Source organism: Betta splendens, chromosome 13 (assembly GCF_900634795.4).
Source record: "Betta splendens chromosome 13, fBetSpl5.4, whole genome shotgun sequence".
Lineage (NCBI taxonomy): Eukaryota > Metazoa > Chordata > Actinopteri > Anabantiformes > Osphronemidae > Betta > Betta splendens.
In genome coordinates, this window is record NC_040893.2 from 17,084,584 (window position 1) to 17,105,368 (window position 20,785).

At 37.4% G+C, this 20,785-nt stretch overlaps 5 protein-coding genes across 5 annotated transcripts; 1 reads left to right on the forward strand and 4 right to left on the reverse strand.

The window, feature by feature from the left end:
* Window positions 1-1,540: 1,540 nt before the first annotated feature.
* On the reverse strand, window positions 1,541-2,470 carry LOC114868302 (olfactory receptor 4D11-like). The gene has a single exon (XM_029171763.1). It carries the CDS (start codon window positions 2,468-2,470, stop codon window positions 1,541-1,543), a length of 930 nt encoding a protein of 309 aa, XP_029027596.1.
* Window positions 2,471-4,387: 1,917 nt separating this feature from the next.
* LOC114868303 (olfactory receptor 8-like) lies at window positions 4,388-5,464 on the reverse strand. Its single transcript, XM_029171764.2, has one exon. It carries the CDS (start codon window positions 5,381-5,383, stop codon window positions 4,388-4,390), a length of 996 nt encoding a protein of 331 aa, XP_029027597.2. The 5' UTR covers window positions 5,384-5,464.
* Window positions 5,465-10,411: 4,947 nt separating this feature from the next.
* Window positions 10,412-11,405, reverse strand: LOC114868304 (olfactory receptor 51E2-like). Its single transcript, XM_029171766.2, has one exon. The coding sequence runs from the start codon at window positions 11,348-11,350 to the stop codon at window positions 10,412-10,414; it is 939 nt and encodes a 312-aa protein (XP_029027599.1). The 5' UTR covers window positions 11,351-11,405.
* Window positions 11,406-11,575: 170 nt separating this feature from the next.
* Window positions 11,576-13,487, reverse strand: LOC114868305 (olfactory receptor 148-like). Its single transcript, XM_029171767.3, has one exon. The coding sequence runs from the start codon at window positions 13,485-13,487 to the stop codon at window positions 12,549-12,551; it is 939 nt and encodes a 312-aa protein (XP_029027600.1). The 3' UTR covers window positions 11,576-12,548.
* Window positions 13,488-17,625: 4,138 nt separating this feature from the next.
* LOC114868134 (olfactory receptor 4D11-like) lies at window positions 17,626-18,552 on the forward strand. The gene has a single exon (XM_029171517.2). It carries the CDS (start codon window positions 17,626-17,628, stop codon window positions 18,550-18,552), a length of 927 nt encoding a protein of 308 aa, XP_029027350.1.
* Window positions 18,553-20,785: the final 2,233 nt, after the last annotated feature.

The following is a 20,785-nucleotide window of genomic DNA, read 5'->3' on the forward strand; positions in this document are numbered from 1 at the left end:
TGTCACACAGCCCTCTGGAGTGATTCCTCCTCAGGTCTGAGCTCCGGTAATGAACCTCAGAGGGTTTGATGACAGAAGGTAAACAGCTACTGTTTTGTTTTGTAACACACAAAGGCAAGTAAACTTGTATTAAACTGGTTCACTGGAGCTGCAGGTTAGGAATTAGGAAAAGGACAGTGCACAACAACATACACTCATTTGCTTAAGGTTTGCATAAAACCTTTATATCCACCAATGGTACACGACAGGTAAAAATACCACAAACAGTGTTACATGTCAGCAATAATCAAACCAAACCACTGCATTTCTTCATGTCTGGGTCATTTTACTGTGACTGTTGCTGCTATTATCTTTTTCTCAAGTCTTCCTTATAGAGAATGTTCAACGATATGATGATGTGAACTATTTTTACAATGAGGCAGGACACTTGAAATGAATATTACAACACACATGCTTTGAATGTGCACTGCGCGGCCCCAGTGACTCCAGCAGTGTCATAGTCAAGATTGTGGTGATGAACATTAGTAAAACATGCAAAATCCTTGCTGCTTGCTTCACCAACTTGTTAAAAGTACACACGCCTGTACATACCCGATTAACCTTCCTTATTAAGTAACAACATGGCTTAGAATTATTTAAATTAACTTAATAATAGGTCATTCGTGAACCCTAAGTTGCTCCTGGTGTTTCAAGCTGTGCATGGAAGCTGCTGGCACCAGTGTGTGAACGTGAGAGCGCACGGGTGAATGAGAAGCTACTGTAAAACGCTTTGGATCCTGGAATAGGTGTATAAATTAGCTATACAGTATAAATGTGGACCATTTACCATTTAATTTATATTAAGTAACTATTCTGCAATTTAAAACTACACCATATATAAGAGTGATTCTTCTTTGTATGCTGTATTTTACAGTTTGTTGAGTTATAAATCAAATAAATGTGATGTTTATGTCTCTGCAAGTACTACATTGCAGAGACATAAACGTATAGAATGTGAACACTAAATTATTTCACATGCATAAATACTTCATTAAGCATAATGACACTTCCGGCCAACAGGCTGACAAGGACCTACTGGTTCTTCTCACGCCCCAAAAAAATCACATGTCTTTATGTTCCACATAAGTTTAATGTACAAAAGATAAAATTACAATTTCATAGTTCACACTTAATTATCCATAAAATGCAGTGACATAGTCAGAACCCACAGTTAGAATTATGTACTAAAATCTATTTTAAAGAGGTGGATCGGCTCAAATAAACTGTAAGATCATATATCACATTTTCTTTCTGCTCTTCTTTTTCTTGTCTTAAATTCCCTCCTATATTTTGTTATTATACATTATACATATATTTTTAGTAAAAACTAGTGGTTTTAATGTCAATATACAACACATCAACATACAGACAACATTCATTGGGTAAGCTAAATCTGGCTCCTAGTACAAATCTGGACTCCATATAAACAGTATATAATATAGAGAAAGGGAAATGATGCCAAAGAACAAAGTAAAGGTCGAAGTAACTACTAAATTTACTACTATGCAAATATTTTGAAAATCTTGCTGATCTTACATTTAATTTCCTTAGTTCGATAACAGTACACAAAAGGATTTACTAAAGAGGGGCCAAATATGGACCCAATTAACAAGCCATTACGCGCCTCAAGAGTTAATACAACACCCAACCTGGTCAGGAAAGCAACAATAAATACTGGAATATAAAAACATCCTACTACTATTAAGTGATTCAAACAGGTGCTGCCTATTTTGATTCTGTCAATATTTGAAGATAATTTTACAAGAAATATGATTCCAAAATAGGACAGACAGATAAAACTAAAAGTAAAAACTAAAATAAAAAAATATATGATAGCAACCAGATTGAAATAGTACTCTGGGTCGACGCAAGTGGTTCGAATTACAGCAGCATAGTCACAGAAGGTGTACTTCAGCACTGTGTAGCAGTGAGGAAGAGGACTCACAGTTGCAGGAAACACAGCCACAAAAGCAGAGGCAACGATCCACAGACTGTATGTGAGTACAAGAGTACGAGCATTGGTTAGATAACGGTGGTAATGAAAAGGACAACTGATGGCAAGTAATCGATCAAAGGCCATAACTGCCAAGGCAAACATCTCCATGGTCCCTGCTAAGTGCAGCGCAAACATCTGAATTAAACATGGCACATAGGAGATAGTTTTAACGCCAGCCACTAGAACCCCAATAACCGTTGGACTGGCACTAGATGTGTACAGAATGTCAACAACAGCAAGGTTACAGATCAGAAGGTACATGGGTTTGTGCAAATTCTTTTCATAAATGATGAAGATGATGTTTACTAGATTTGCTAGAACAGTCACAACGTAAACAATGAGTATAACAACACCAACTAGGAGAGAACTGTTAGTCTTTTCAAAACCGCCTATAATAAATTCTGTTACTATGATTGAAGCATTCTGTGAAGACATATTTAACAAAATAACAACAACAAATGCCAAAATAAGTGAAGTAAAAAGTCTTCTAAAGGCAAAACGTTATTAATTATAATGTAAATCACAACAAATCATTTCCAGTTTTATAAAAACCACAAAGCTTTCACTATGTTGCTCTGGCAGCTGTTAGGATTTGGAGTTATAAAGCTTACTGTACTGTACAGTAGGTTTTCATTGGACAGGCCCAGAGTCCAATCACACTAAAGACTGCATATAGTATCACTTTGGTAGACAAATATTTGCTCTTTACACACGTTATCATGAATTAATTTGAATATTTTTGCTGTGATACTAATTACATCCATGTAAAAAGTAGAACATGTTGCATAGAAAGTTAGGATGCTGTAAATGGAAGGTGGCCACACAAACGTGCTGGAGGGGCTTTTTTATATTCAGCTTTTTCCTGTGTTAATGTGTTACAAATCTCAGAAGTATAAAATAAAAAAGTCAATACAGAACATCTTTTGTTGTTGGAAGCTTTAAAAAAGAACTGCCGCTAGTTAATAATATGCAGTGAGAGTAGCAAAACACATAATAAAATTACAGCTTCTGTCTGTTCCTGTGAACAGAGTCAGAGGGTTAATTTAAATGTAAACTGTAGTATTTTGGCCATAGCCTCTACATTGAGCAGGCCTAGTGTTCATGTTTAGAAGGTCCTTGTACTGTAGGGGACGGAGTTGGTTTGTTTTGCCGGCTTCTAGTGAAGCACTAGCATTTGTAGTTTAGTTGTGTCAAAACCACCTATGATGAATTCAATTACTTTAATAAAAGCATCGTGTAAAGATATCTTTAGCAAAATGCTATAATTAATTAGAAAATAACATAAATAATATAACATAGACTTTGGCCAGTGGTACTTCTGCAGAATCATCAACCACTTTAAATTTATATACAACAAAATCTACATCACCAACAGTGCCCGATTAATCTCAACTGGTGGCTTTAGCTCAGTACAATAAGTAAAATATTTGCTGGCTCTGTCCTCAGCTATACTGATAATAGATAGATACTGACGCACAGAGACAGCAAATCAGATGCCACTTAAAAAGATGAGGCAAAATTATATCAATTTGTAGAAGTACATAGTAGGATGCAATGAAATGCTAAAATAAGGAAGTACTTCACAAACTTACTGTAGATACTGGTACTTTACTTTAACATTGTTTTTCTTACTGGCAATGAATAGTATTTTTAAGGTATCTAGACTGTTCACAACATTTACCACTAGTAAGCATGTACATGAATGGCCCTATGTTCTCTGAACAGTTTAATAACGCCAGAGAACAACCACAATGACTAGAATTACAGTAAATAACAAAGTTTATTAAAACTGAAGAAGCAGGTGAGTACAGGATTGATCATAAGGACTGACCAAATCCAGGTTATATGTGGGGAACACAAAACAGGCAAAAACTAATGTATATACAGTATGACATACATATAATTATGTATTACACAAATATAATTGTATTATTGTGTATTACATACATATCATTTTGGATTTTTGAAGACTTCACCAGACATAAATCTTTAAGGCCGTAAAAGTAAACTGAATGTTTAGGATATAAATTAAAAAGGCACTTGGAGCTTAATGTTTGACCTTCAAATTAAAAAGGTGCTTGGAGCTTAATGTTTGACCTTTTACCTTGACATATGCATTTTCCTTACACTTCCTCAACACTCTTTTTTCCTAAACCCAACAATTTTTTAAACCTAATTTCCATAGATATTGTATATGAATATCAAAATAAAATGCTCTTCTACTACTTACTACCCAATTAAAAAACTTAATCCAATGAATAATATGTTTTTATTATTCTTTACAATTAAAAAAATACTTTTAGAACGATAGAACATATCGTTTAACATGAAACAACTTACAAATCTAGAGATCTAAGTTTTTTTTAACATTGCTAAGAGTTTATATTTAATTTCCTTTGTTCTCAGACAGTACACAAAAGGATTAACTAGAGATGGAACAAGGCTGAAGCCAATCATTAAACCATTTCGCTCCTCGAGAGTTAACACCACACCAAACCTGGTCAGGATAGCAAGAATAAATATCTGAGAGTAATAACAGGTTACCACAATCAAGTGACTCAAACAAGTGCTGCCCATTTTCTTCCTCTCAGTACTTGAAGATAACTTCACAAAAAATATGATTCCAATGTAAGAGAGGCAAATAAAACTTGAAGTGAAAAACAAAATAAAAAATATGATCACTGCAACCAGATTAAAATAGTATTCAGGGTCAACACAAGTGGTTCTTACAATGGCAGCATAGTCACAGAAAGTGTACTTCAGCACTGTGTAACAGTGAGGGAGAGGAATCACAGTTGCAGGAAATACAGCCACAACACAACAGGCAACAATCCACAGAACACACGTGAGAACAAACGTGCGCACATTTGTTAAATATCTGGGATACTGAAAAGGACAACTAACAGCAATCAATCGATCAAACGCCATGACTGCTAAAGCAAAGGCTTCCATCACCCACCCCAGATTAAAAGCAAACATTTGCATCAAACATGGCACATACAATATTCTTTTAGCACCAGTAACTAGAACACCGATCATTGTTGGACTGGCACTGGACGTGAGCAATATATCAACAACAGCAAGGTTACAAATCAGAAGATACATCGGTTTGTGCAATTTCTTGTTGTAAATAATCACAACAATGTTCATTATATTGGCGAGAATAGCTACAAAATAGACAAGAAGTATCACAACACCAACTAGCACAGACATTTTGGTTGTGTCAAAACCACCTACGATGAATTCAGTCACCTTGATTGAAGCATTGTTTAAAAGCATGTTTAGGAAAATGCTCAAAATAGAAATGGTCAAATAGTGTTGTAGAGCACAATAAAAGCAAAAGTTCATTTCATTTAATGTAAATCATAACCATGAGCACAATTCCCAGCAGTTAAATTTAAGAAATCATTGAGTATCAGAGCTCCAAGCGCTCTCCCTACCACAACAACAGAATTTACCTGACTGCCACAAGGCGCTGTGTTATAAGACTCAGCCAAACACAACGCTACTGGACAGGCACATTGTCCAATCACAATAATGCTCACAGCATGTTCAGTCAACTTGACTTGTAGAGTTACAGTAGCTACGGCCGCTGAACCACTTCTCCTACCTTGCATCTGAAATTCAGTATGCTGGTTATGTAACAATCGTGTAATAAGTTAAACCTGTGGCCCTCTATGTTTCAGCATGGACACGAACCATGGATGAAACTAATACAATCGAACACACAGCTTTTTTAACACAAAGTAGTTGTGGCAGTCTTGGAGGATAATCATGTAAGAGTCCACAGCAAAACAATTATCTGTACAAATTACCCTTTGAGAGGAAACCATGAAAAGGCCAAGCCAATGGCAACATTGAGGAATGCAGATAGGAGCAAAGGTGCCTTATACTGAGCAAACAAACTGCTATAGCTCATCACATGAAAATTACACATACACTACATCAGTGTACTGTATTAGGTTTTTTGTAGAATAAACAAAAATGAACATAAAGTACTTAAAATTGAAACAAAGGACTGAAATCTTTCATTGATGTCCTGTTCCAGAAAGCGTCACAATGCTTTAATGTACACATATGCTTTGTACCAATGTACCAACATCAATAATTGCTCAGCATTTCATATTTGACAAAGAAAGTAAAATTTCACACGAGTTGAAACAGATGTCTTTGTACTTATATGTTATGTTTCAGAGATACATCTACCGTCTTGCATGTGTGAATATTGCAGCCAAAATATTAAGACAACATTAATAATTATTATTAATATACCACTATAGGTACCGTAGTAACCCGTGTTGTGTCGTAACCCGACACTAATATGCAAAAAGTTCATGTATTTTTATACTGACCTTACTTCTGAGTTCTCTGATAAATAAGGGACTAAAAGACTGTATGCTTGTGTTTGAAATAGTAAATGTTTATTTATTTTTTGGATTTGAAACATTCAGTGACATTGGATTGTGGTGACCATAAACAGTTTGGACAGTGTATAGTATATTGTTAAATAACCATTGCATTTTTACATTATACTATATAATATAGGACATTAATATAATATAGGAATTTATATGAAAGAAAGTTTACTACATGTATAAATCACAATTAGTCATAATTTACTGAACCTTTTTGAATGTAACAATAAATAAGGCCAGAAGAATCAGAAGATACATTGGTCTGTGCAGAATTCTAAATGATTACATGTTTAAAATATTTGCTAGAACAACTACAATGTAGACAATTAGCATAACCACACCAACTAGCAGAGGACAGCTGGTCCTATCAAAACCACCTATGATCAATTCTGTTATTTTGATTGAAACATTTTGTGCAAACATTTTTGACAAACGTTTAAAATATCTCATCCAAATTACATGTAAAATGTCTTGTCAGGGAAAAGGATATTATCTATATACTGCAAGTCATTACAGGTTTTATCCAGTTGAAAACTTCATTAAAATATTTTTAATGAATCCAATAAAGTTTTCTCTATAAAAGAATTTACTACACAGTGTCTGAGATGTGGGGTTATAATAATAACAAGCCATGTTCGCTTTCATTGACCAGAGCTATAGTATCATCCAATCACGGGGGACTTTCATCCAAGCTAACTTAAAAGGTTTAACCTTATCACCCAGAAGTCTCTGATCATCACAGCTGTCGGCACATGACATGACTCCCGTGAGATGCTGGTCAGCACAGTTTCTCAGGGTTGAGGGGAACGGCTGTCTGGCCCAGGTGCTTCAGGGGGGTTGAGTTTCCTGAACCGAAGTGAGGTTGAGGAGGCCTTTGACGCGAGATCCTCTGAGGTGTGGTGAGAGGAGGGGGGATCCTGTGTGGGTGGTGGGGTGAGTGGGGTTGTGAATATGAATAGACGTGTCGGAGCTGCTTGATGTTTCGTCAAAGTAGAGCTCATTTAGACTGTTGGCTGCCTGGCACAGTGGACTTTGATGGCAGGCTGTCTGTGGAGTGCGAAGCTGTGTGTGGGTGTGTGTGGGTGTGTGTGTGTGTGTGTGTGTGTGTGTGGGGGGGGGGTATTAGCAGTTCTCCTCTCCTTTAATGATAGTAATGAATTATAAATCCCAAATGAGTAAATCCTAATAGGTTTCTAAATAATTAAGAGGAAAGCTTTGTTTATATCTCTGGGGTTTAATAGAGATGTGATGTGATTTGCCTTTAATGTCTTAGTGATTTTACTTACTGTTCTTTTTGTATTTACTCGTCTTTTTTCTGTTGATATTTAATGTTTTTTTTATTGTACTTTATCTTTACGAGTGAGTTGGTTCCTTCTTTTCTTAAGCAGTTTATTGCATTGCTGACTAAGCATTAACCTGCACATGACAAACAAACCCATCTGAATGTAAAAATGTACATCTAAAAAACATTTGCCAATGTTGTATTTTTTTCCTCCCAGGTGAGATTGAAAAGAAAAAAAATCCAGTTGACGGGACTCAACCTTCAGACAAATTCACCTGGATGAATCTTCACTGTCCCAGGTGAAGAGTTATTGGAAAAATTGAGAGATTGCGGAGCTTTCAGGATCTGCTGTGTCACGTCAAAGGACTGCGACAACTTCCTTGTTCATTAGCCAATCAGACTGGAGAGACAAATTAAGGTCACGTTATTTTACTTACGCCCCCAAATTTTACTGTAAGTGTAAGCATGGTATAGTCCCACAAGTACAAATCTGGTTACACACACACAGATCAGTTTACGCACACACAAATCTAATGTGACCCTAATTTGACTCCATAAGTATAGTCAACCCTGGGGTGTGTAGTGCCCTGAAAAAAGTTAATGCGGCATCTTTATTGAATTCTCTGCATTTGACCCATACCCTCACTGGGGCTAGCAGTAAGCAGCCACACATGGTGCACTCTGGGAGCTAATGTGTGCTAATGTGCTAAAGTGACACAAAGCAGAGCCCTTTGCTACAGTATATTATCTAATATTTTACATACTGTTAGGTGAAGACATAACTATGTTCAAAATCTTTGGATTCTTTAACAGTTAATCAGACGAAAAAATTGTGACAATTTAGCCTCACATGGTTTAAGTAAACTAAATCAATCAGCCTACAATATTTTTTTTTGCAGTTCAGGACTCACTGTCTGCTCTGGAGAGCAGCTTCAGTGCGAAGGAGAGATATCACACATCTCTCCTACCTGCTGCTATCAGACTCTTTAATCATGATTGAACTGTTAACTGCATTTGCTCTGTTCGTGGATGTGTGCTCCGTTATGGCTGTGTGTTTGTATGATACAGTATGTATGGTTTTCTCTGACTTCTCTTGACAGACCTCGAGGGGGAAGCTAGTTATGCAAATTAGTTTGGAGTGTTAATACAAATCAACTAATTCAACTAAACCTGATCAACTAATATTTGTTCTAAAATACTATCGACATAAAATAATTACATTTACTGTATTACAGTAAGTAATAGGGCTCAACACATGTACACTATATTTTGAACTCTGGAACACGGTTGCGCCCAGTGGGAACAATGAAGTCGCTGCTTGGCCTGCAGGACTGCAGGCCCGGAGTCAGTTTTGTGGTTGAGAGACGAAGGACGTCACAGAGATGGTGATCGGTCATTTTGATTTTTAATCTGCTTTGGTTAAGTGTCATCATAGAAAATAGAAGGGAAGTCGCAAACAGCTTCATATCGTTCTCAGTGGTAGAAAAATCTCGGAAGCGCTGAGAACATTCTGTCATGGCAGATGTAATCACGGACACATTTCCCTTTTTATCAGTAAGATTGGCCTTTGGAAATGCAGATCTGATACTGGACAGTGTTTCGCAAGTGTGCAATATTGAAGGTGTGCAACTGTGACTCAAACAGTCAGGGCTTCACACTATTAATGTAAAGTTGTGGTACAAGTTGACCACTGCCTTGTAGGTCTTTCTTGAGTGGAGGCCACACCTACAGTATGTGCCTGCCATAGCTGGGGCTCCATACGTTGTAGCTCCACATAACTTATCCAATTTCTATCTTGTCAATTGCATTTGACACAGTTTCTAAAATGTCTCTATTGTGTTTCTTTACTGTTGTCATTTTCATTGCGTCGTGGCAAACAATATCTTTCCTTGATTTTGTTTTTGTAGATTTTTCTGTGGGTCAATTAAAAATGGATTGGACACCCCTGGCATATGAGTAGTTCATGAATATCTTTTTTAGAACATTATTATAATGTTTAGAACATTAAATATTATATATGTAGTTTAAAGGCATCAGACCTGGACTCAGATTTCTATATTACTGTAAGTGATTTTCAGTTCAGTTAAGTTTAAAGAACAGCTTTATTATATAAAATTTGGTTTTTTTTTTCCACCAAAAACGTATAAAAAACAAATGTACAGGATTTCAACTTAGACATGGCATTTTATTTTATGGAATTTCTAGTGATACAAAAGGTCACTTTGCTAAGTAACATTCACAATCTGAAACAAACATTCACTACATCCTAAATTTGCAGTTGATGACATTTATGTCAAAACAATTGTTTTTTTCATGTCTAAAAATAAGCTGCACTTTCACAGGAGATGAGCTGAAACAAGCTTTTATGCTACTGTACTGAAGGTTTCATGTATTTTTATACTGTGCACTGAACCTAAAGTACATTACACATATTTCCAGTTATTATCCAGTTTTCCCTTAGTTTAAACTCAAGCACTGGAAACCTCTGGCATGACATTTGCTGTAATATGTGATGTGTTACTAAAATAATTAGTGACTTTAATATACTATAAACATTTCATACAACGCATGATTTAACATATGTTTGCACTTTTTTATAAAACTATATAAAACAAATAGGACATAATATTTCTAGAAGTGATATATTGAAATATTTGTAAATGTCCACACCACAAACAATTACTGAAATGTCTGAACTTTTTTAAATATCATAATAATCTCATTTTTTATTTCTTTTGTTCTAAGACAGTACACAAAAGGATTTACCAAAGCTGAGAGAAAGATCGATCCAATATTTAGGCCATCACGCGCCTCAAGAGTTAATACTACACCTAACCTGGTCAACAGAATAATGACAATTAATGGAATATAAAAACATATTACAACAATCAAGTGGCTCAAACAAGTGCAACCCATTTTAATTCTGTCATTATTGGAAGATAATTTAGCAAAAACTATGATCCCAATGTAGGACAGGCAAATAAAACCAAGGGTGAAAAATATAAAAAAAGAAATTATAATTGCAACCATATTAAAATAGTAGTTTGGATCAACACAAGTGGTTCGTACAACAGCACCATAGGAACAGAAAGTGTAAATCAGCACTTTGTAGCAGTGAGACAGAGGGATCACAGTTGCAGGAAAAACAGCCACTAAACCACTGCCAACAATCCACAGAAAATATGTAAGAGACACAATACGAACATTTGTTAAATATCTGTGATACTGAAAAGGACAACTAACAGCAATCAATCGATCAAATGCCATAATTGACAGAGCAAGTGCCTCCATCACGTGTCCTAAATGATAAGAAAACATTTGAATTAAACATGGCACATAGGAGATGTTTTTAACACCAACAAGTAGAACTCCAATCATTGTTGGACACACACTAGATGTGTACAGAATATCAACAACAGCAAGGTTACAAATCAGAAGATACATTGGTCTGTGTAGTTTCTTTTCATGAATAATGATGAGGATATTTACTACATTTGCTAGAACAACCACAATGTAGGCAATCAGTATAACCGCACCAACTAGCACAGGATAGCTGGTTGTATCAAAACCACCTATGATGAATTCTGTTCTTCTGACTGAAACATTTTGTGAAGACATTTTCAACAAAATAGCAAAATTAAAAAATCCAAAACCAATGTAGATGTAAAAGGGTCTCCCAAAACAAATCAATGTAATATATTTACTGCAAATCATTACTATTTTTATCCAGTTTAAAAGCTTCACAAAAACATCTCTCATGAAGCCATAAAGGCCTCTCCACCACAAAAACAGGGTTTACCAGACAGTGTCTGTGGTGTGGTGTTATAATAATAACAAGTACGTTTCCATTGGACAGAACTACAGTATTATCCAATCACAGTGGACTTTGATCCAAGCTGGTTCGAAAACCCAGCAAAGAGGTTTAAATGAGAAATTCTAATTTTGCTGGCTTTGACTTTATGTTTGATGGATTTTCAGGTCAATTTTTCTACTGTATGTGAATGAGCTTTTATTGATAAATCAATATAGTAATGCGTAGAACTGTTCTAAATCAGAATTCACTACAGAAGAAACCACTTACATATTGTGTGAAACTTCTGTGTTGTTACTCCTGAGTAGCAACAGCTTACAACCACCACATTACATGTACCATGGGTACATATAATGTTTTTTGATTTTACAGTAAATTGTTGTTCTGAATAATCAAATAACAAAGTTTGTTAGAAACAGATACAATAAATTCAGGTAGGCTGCACTGTTTATATGCAAGGCTAGATCAAGATAATGAAGTGGAGCCATCCTAGTTTAAAAATGTTATTAGTATTACTTTAGTCTATGCATATCCAACATCTGTTTTCCCCTCGGTTCAAAATCAAGGACTGGAAAATCTCTGTCATGACATTTGTGTTTGTGCTTTAATATGTAATATGTTTTTCCAAAGTTAAAATAATCAGTGACTTTAACTTGGAGACTACTATATAAATACTTTAGACTACAGGGGCCCAATCCTGGCCACAGTAGCTACTGTCATGGAAGTTTTCCAACTCTCCCTGCCCCGGGCTAATACTGATTACCTTGATCAGGTGTGTTAAGTCAACCAGCAGCTAACTGACACACCTGATCAAGGTAATCAACAGGGAGAGCTGGAAAACTAGCAGCACAGTAGCACTTTAGGACCAGGACTGGAGACCCCTTCCTTAGACAATGCATGACTAAATATGTTTGCGCTTTAACATAAAACTTAATAAAAAAATCAGATACAATATTTGCAGAAGTGAATTATTGTAATATTTGTAAAGGTACATATCACAAACATTTACTGAAATGTCTGAACTTTTTTGAATGTCATAGTAATCTCATTTTTTATTTCTTTTGTTCTAAGACAGTACACAAAAGGATTTACCAGGGCTGAGATGAGCATCGATCCAATATTTAAGCCATCACGCGCCTCAAGAGTTAATACTACACCTAACCTGGTCAACAGAGCAATGACAATTAATGGAATATAAAAACATATTACAACAATCAAGTGGCTCAAACAAGTGCTGCCCATTTTCATTCTGTCATTATAGGAAGATAATTTAGCAAAAACTATGATCCCAATGTAGGACAGGCAAATAAAACCAAGGGTGAAAAATACAAAGAAAAATATTATAATTGAAACCATATTGAAATAGTAGTTTGGATCAACACAAGTGGTTCTTACTACAGCAGGATAAGAACAGAACGTGTACTTCAGCACTTTGTAGCAGTGAGGGAGAGGAATCACAGTTGCAGGAAAAACAGCCACTAAACCACTGCCAACAATCCACAGAAAATATGTAAGAGACACAATACGAACATTTGTTAAATATCTGTGATACTGAAAAGGACAACTAACAGCAATCAATCGATCAAATGCCATAATTGACAGAGCAAATGCCTCCATCACTGCTCCTAAATGAAAAGTAAACATTTGAATTAAACATGGCACATAGGAGATGTTTTTAACACCAACAAGTAGAACTCCAATCATTGTTGGACACACACTAGATGTGTACAGAATATCAACAACAGCAAGGTTACAAATCAGAAGATACATTGGTCTGTGTAGTTTCTTTTCATGAATAATGATGAGGATATTTACTACATTTGCTAGAACAACCACAATGTAGGCAATCAGTATAACCGCACCAACTAGCACAGGATAGCTGGTTGTATCAAAACCACCAATGATGAATTCTGTTATTTTGACTGAAACATTTTGTGAAGACATTTTCAACAAAATAGCAAAATTAAAAAATCCAAAACCAATGTAGATGTAAAAGGGTCTCCCAAAACAAATCAATGTAATATATTTATTGCAAATCATTACCGTTTTTATCCAGTTCAAAAGCTTCACAAAAACATCTCTCATGAAGCCAAGAAAGTTCTCTCTACAACAACAACAACAGGGTTTACCAGGCAGTGTCTGAGGTGTGGGGTTATAATAATAACAAGCAAGTACGTTTTCATTGGACAGAGCTACAGTATTACCCAATGACGGTAGACTTTGATCCAAGCTAATTTTAAAAGTCTACATCAAACAATCAAGACAAGGCTTTAATCAGATTTAATATTTTTGCTGACTTTGACAAAACGTTTGATGGATTCTCAGGTGATTAAGTATATAACGTATCTTCTTGACCATAGGCTGCTACTTTTTTTATTTCAGGTTTTGAACCATGAGGCTCATACAAAGGTGCGGCTATTCTATGGATTTTTCTTCCACCGCTAGGGGCGCTCTAACCACAATTAGAATAGAAGAAGAAGATAGACGAAAGAAGATAGACAAAAACTTCAAAAACAACACGTTACTTTTGCCTTAGCAGATAGAACACGGAAGACAAATTACCAATTGTTAATTTTTTCAAATCCTCGCCCCTTCATCATGGAACCCACACAAAGAAGTTTGTATGAGTTGAAGGCCATCAATCTTGCTATCCAGGAAGGAAACCGCGCTGCTGCACGCAAGCTTAACGTCAATGAATCTATGGTGAGAGGTTGGAGGCGGCAGCGGGAAGAGCTCATGCAATGCCAAAAGTCGAGAAAAGCTTTCAAAGGACAAAAAAGCAGGTGGCCTGAACTTGAATATGTTCTGGAGGACTGAGTGAACATACAGAGAGCAGGTGGCCGAGGTGTATCCACTGTACTTTTCCGACTTAAAGCCAAAACAATCGCCCGCAAAATGAATATTGAAGATTTTAAAGCTGGGCCGTCATGTCCGTCTAAAAGGTCCATTTCAGATTCATGAAATCTAAAGTCATTGAAAAAAACTGGCTGCATGCGAAAAGCAACTTTTTCTGATGTCTGTCAGTGGATCTTAACAGTGTGGAGTGCTGTGAAAGAATCCACCATAACCAATGGGTTCTGAAAGGCTGGACTGCTACGCAAAGAGAGCAGCGCACCTTCAGAGCTAACTTCACCGGAGGACGACAGTGACACGGAGAGCGAGAATGATTTAGACAGATGTGACCAAGCGCTTCTTAGGCTGTTCAGCAAAGATGATTAAAATTACTTGTGATTGCAAACACAGGAGAAATGAAGGTAAATAAATACCGGTTATTCTCTCTTGGTTCTGTTCCGTCTTAATCAACAACTGACATGTTAAAAGTCACTGTTAGGAAAGAAACTGTTCAGGTACAGTACATACTGTACATGTGATTTTACAGTTCAAAATCGTTCTGCACATGCAGTAAATATCCATTTTTTATTTTATTTTTTCATATCAACTTTTTAAAGGTCATGCCACAGCATCACAATTGGATTTAGGTCTAGCTCTCTGGTGGGACCACAAGGCTTTCCCGGGCCAGCCGAGAGACACAGTCCCCCCAGCATGTCCTGGGTCTTCCCCGGGGCCTCCTACCAGTGGGACATGCCTGGAACACCTCCTCAGGAAGGCCTGCAGGACGCATCTGAAACAAATGCCCGAGCCACGCTCCTCTCAATGTGGAGTAGCAGCAACTCTACTTCGAACTCCTCCCAGGTGACAGAGCTCCTCCCTTATCTCTAAGGGTGCACCCAGGCATCCTGTGGAGGAAACTCTTTTTGCCGCTTGTATCCCTGATCCTTTCGGTCATCACTCAAAGCTCATGGCCATAGGTGAGTGTAGGAATGTAAACTGATAACTAAATAGAGAGCTTCACCTTTTGGCTCTGTTCCCTCTTCACCATGAAGGATCTGTACACCAACAACAGTACTGCAGCCGCCGCACCGATCCACCTGTCAATTAAATGCTTCTTCCTTCCCTCACTTGTGAACAAGACCCCAAAATACTTGGGCCAGGCAGGAACTCTCCTCCAACCTAGAGAAACCAAACCACCTTTTTCCGGTTGAGAACCTTGGCCTCAGACTTGGAGGAACTGCTTAGCCATCAGGTCTAAACTTTAGTCTGTATCTGCCTACAAGTGCAGAGAGATTCTGAATTTCCTCCATAGACTCTAATGATAATTTTCGCCAGACACCTGTAAGAAATGCAGAAGGAGACACATTTAGAAATTGCTAATCGAAGTGTGGCCACAATCTTTGCTTCTCAAACAAAAAGCTCATTAAAGCCTTGGGATTCATAAAATAAAGATATTTTGGTGTTAGGTATTATGGTTTAGCTTGAACAAGCGTGTCTATGAGTGGTAAAATTCTGCTTTCACAGAGCAGAGTGAGCTTGATTTTCCCCCCTTCTGTCTCCATGACAACATCAATTGAAACAGTCATGTCATGCAATTATGTTTTATTTTGTCAACTTCCTGCTTAGTTTCTGTCTCTTTGTTGTTCTCGCTTCGGTCATACGATTGACGAGCTGTGTTCAATCAGTCATTAGCACCATCACTTTGGATCTTGTTCTCTGTCCCACTGTCGCAGCCACTTCTTGCCCAGGGCCATTCTATTTATTGCTTTTGATAGTGTCCCTGTTGACGGATCTCCTGGGCATTGCCCCCTATTCAACCGACCTGCAGGTCAGGTGTGATGCCTGCATGGAGGTGGTGGAGCTTTGTTATAGGACCCCTGGGCTAAGTAAGGGAATGGGACTTTCTTAACTGTTTCGAGTCACGGCTACACAGCCAGTTCCAGCCTCGACCTCTCTGCTGCTACAGTACTACTCCACAACCCATCTCCGTTGCTCCAGTCACTGATCTCCTGCCGGCCACCGCACCTCAGCCTGCCTCAGCTACAGCATCCCTGCTTATCCCAGCTACAGCATCACTGCATGTCCCTGCAATTGACCCACAGACTGTTGCTGCAGACTCTCTCCCTGCCACTGATGCCTCGGCCACCAGACTGCAGTCTGGTCCAGTCCCTGACCCCTGCTGCACCTGTCGCCCAGCCACATCTCAGCTCTGCTGCCCCTGTCGCCAAGTCAAGCTCTGGCGCAGTAGTCACGGCCAGTTTAAGCTTCGGCGCAGCAGTCACAGCTTTATGCCCAGCTCAAGCACCAGCACAGCGGTCACGTTCAACCCAGGCTCTAGTGCAGCAGTTACACCCAGTTCAAGCTCCGATGCAGCATTCATGCCAAGATCCAGCTCCTGTGCCGCAGTCACGCCCAGCCCAAGCCTCTGTGCTGCATTCATGTCCAGCTCCAGAGCAGTGACCACGTCTTCTTCATGCTCCTGCTCAGCCTTCAATTTCAGTCCCTGCTAAGCTGTCACGTCCTGCTCAGTTTGCCCCTACTTTGTTTCCAAACCCCTGCTTAGCATCAACAACCAATCCTTGACCCTGGTGGTCCAGTAAAGTGGATCCCTCCAACCCTTGTCCCAGATGGTCTGAGGTAGACCACTCGACCCTTCAACCCTGGTGGTCGAGAGAAGATGACCAGCCCAGCCTTGATTTTTGGTCGTCTGGAGGAAACCATGCCTGGCTAATCGTTCGATCAGTACTAATGGGCCGGACCCAGATAATAAATAATTAAAAGGAACGTATGTTTATATCTCTTTTATGGTAGGTCCCAGTTGCCAATGTAGTTTTTCTTCCCAGGTGAGAGTTATTGAAAAATAGTACATAGGTTCCATCAGGGTTGTGGAAAATGAAATTGACGGACAGATCAGTGCAGCAACTGCAGATTTCTACTTCACTCCTAGCGTTGATGATCCTCTGGGATAAAAAATACATTCAATAAAGACATAGCATGCATGGAGCAGATCTGACGTGGCCCAACCCACAATGGCTACAGTAACTGCTCTCCTATTGACTGATAGGAATTACCAGGAAAATGGTTGCTGTTGCACATATTATATACAGTAAGCTTTCACATAAGCACCATTGCTATTGCTGTAGAAAAGTCTGAAGACAAGATAGAACTGTGATTTGAATTTGAAGTCATATTAGTTGGAGCTAATTTGTTTTTGCATTTATTAACTTATAATTATTACTTAATTACTAATATGTCTTCACAGAATGCTTCAATAACACTAACAGAATTTGTCATAAGTGGTTTTAACACAACCAATAGTCCTGTTTTAGTTGGGGTTGTTATTCTGATTATCTATATTATGGCCCTTCTGGCTAATATTTTAAACATCTTTATTATTATACTTGACCAAAAATTGCATAAACCGATGTATCTTCTGATTTGTAACCTTGCTGTTGTAGATATTCTGTACACCTCTAGTGCCAGTCCAACACTGATTAGGGTTCTAGTCGCTGGTGTGAAAACCATTTCATATGTGCCATGTTTAATCCAGTTGTTTGCATTTCATTTAGGAGGTGTAATGGAGGTGTTTGCTTTGTCAGTTATGGCATTTGATCGATTGATTGCTGTCAGTTGTCCTTTTCATTATCACATATATTTAACAAATTCACGCATTCTTGTTCTTACGTACATTTTGTGGATTATTTCCCTTGGTTTTGCAGCTGTTTTCCCTGCAACTGTAATTCCTCTCTCTCACTGTAATGCATTGCTGAAGTATGCTTTCTGTTCATATGCTGCTGTGGTACGAACCACTTGTGTTAACCCTGAATACTATTTTAATCTGTCTGCGATCATCATATTTTTCCTGACATTTTTCACTTTCAGTTTTATTTGTTTGTCTTATTGTGGAATTGTATTTTTTGTAAGATCATTATCAAATAATGACAAAAAGAAAATAGGCAGCACTTGTTTGAGTCACTTAATTGTGGTAATATGTTATTACTTTCCAATATTTATCCTTAGTATCTTGACCAGGTTTGGTGTGGTGTTAAGTCTTGAAGAACATAATGGCTTATTAATTGGTACAATTCTCGGCCCATGTCTTGTTAATCCTTTTGTGTACTGTCTTAGAACAAAAGAAATTAAAAATAAAATCATTAGGGTGTTTAAACATGTATGACTCCTTTGTAAAGTCTTGTGAAGTGAATTCATTTAAATGAAGTGAAGAAAGGTTTTTTGGTAAAATGTTAAAATAAATTCTAAATTTCAGATTCTAAATTCTAATTTTAGACTGGAAAAGCATCTGAGACTTTAGCTGAATAAAAAGCAGTATGTTCAACAATTACAACAACAGTTATGGCATTTGATCGATTGATTGCTGTCAGTTGTCCTTTTCAGTATATATATTTAACAAATTCACGTATTCTTGTTCTTACATACATTTTGTGGATTATTTCCTTGGGTTTTGCAGGGTGTTCCCTGCAACTGTAATTCCTCTTCCTCACTGTAATGCATTGCTGAAGTATGCTTTCTGTTCATATGCTGTGGTACAAATAACTTGTGTTGACCCTGAATACTATTTTAATCTTGCTGCAATCAGAATATTTTTCTTACAATTTCTACCTTTAGATGTATTTGTCGTCCTATTTTGGAATCATTGTTTTTGTGAAATTATCTTCATCTTATCTTCTTATGAGAAAAAGAAAATAGGCAGTACTTGGTGTAGCCACTTGATTGCAGTAATATGTTATTGCTTTCCAATATTTATGGTCTCTGTCTTGACCAGGTTTGGTGTTCTTTTAGCTGTTGTTCTCAGTCCATGTAAATCATTTGGTCTACCGTTTAGAAATTAAAAATGAAATCATTAACGTGATCAACAACAAAGCTAAGATATGTAATTAAATATTATAAATGGGTGTTTAAGACCCATCCACATTATTGCAAATTTCATACATAATTTAGCATTAAGTTAAATGCTAAAATTAATTCAATATATCATATTGAGACGCCTCAATCACTTGGTGCAGGTGAGCAATAAAGTGGCACACTTGGGAAAAACATTACAGGATCAAGAAGAAGGTTTTGCAAGTTATTATTGTCTCCGTTGTTATTTATTTATTACATCCATCCATCCATTGTCTATCACTTATTCTCATGCGGGGTCGTGGGTGGTACTGGAGCCTTTGGCCTGGAAAGGTGTCCAGGTCCAGGTCCAGGTCCATCCCAGGGCAACACACAGAAAGACAACCATTCACACAGAGTGACCCATCAACCTAATGGTTCGTGGGAGGAAGCCGGAGAACCCGGAGAGAACCCACGTGAACATGAAACCCCACACAGAAAGGCCGCAGGAATAGAACCCAGGCTACTACCCACTGCACCAACGTGCCGCCCACATGCAGATATTATTTTATACAATACAAACAAATACATAAAATGTGTGTTTTTTTTTATAATATCTTTGTGGATCCACCAATTCAAATGTAAGAATTTGTCTTCATCGTTTGTGAGTTAAGCTTTATTTTCATTTTTGCAGAATGATCAGTTGGTTTTATGCCAATAATATGCCAAGACAATAGGGAAGTAAAGAACAAGCATAAGCCCCCGTTGCACATCCAGGGCTCACACTGTGTAAGTTTTGAAGTAGATGTCCAAACCCGAAATAACACAAATGAAACACTTTCATTAAAATATCAATGTATATAAAAGAGTAATTGTTAGTAAATCGTAAGGAACGTGTTTTTCACTTTCTTTCTTTACGTACAATAGGGCAACATTTACATAGCACCTAATTATTTCCGGGTTATTAGTTTGATATGGTAAAACTGTATAGGGATTTCCAGGGAGGAATAAACTAATTACTCTTGAGCAAACATGGGTGAACAATGTAAAACCTCATATTATGCTTAATCACATGCTGATTCAACACTTTCTCATGTTTGAGGAAGTTTTGGTAGCTTTCACGTCAGTCTTACACACTCATCAATATATCAGGAAAAGCCACATGAGATTTGTTTATAATTCCTTCCCTAAATATCCCTATGTAGATGTTTTTATATATTTTTCCTATACTATAAATAGAGTAAATGATGTTAAAGTGGTCATGCTGACCCCTGTCCACAACAGCAATTTAAAATTGGTAGGGGCTCACTTGTGTTACATACCAGGTAAACGGGAACTCAGAAAGTAGACTGTGAAGCCCACAGAACTAGAGGGAGGATACAAATGCACGGCGAGAGAGAAATGTGCAAGATGTATTTTAATAAAGGAACAAAATGGAAAATTATAATACTCACAATCCCTGTGATGCAGGAAAATCTAGTCATTTTTAATCAAAACTGTAAACATGTACTAAACACAGAACGACTAGAGCAGGACAGACAATTCTTGACTTAACCGTATAAGCCCCATTC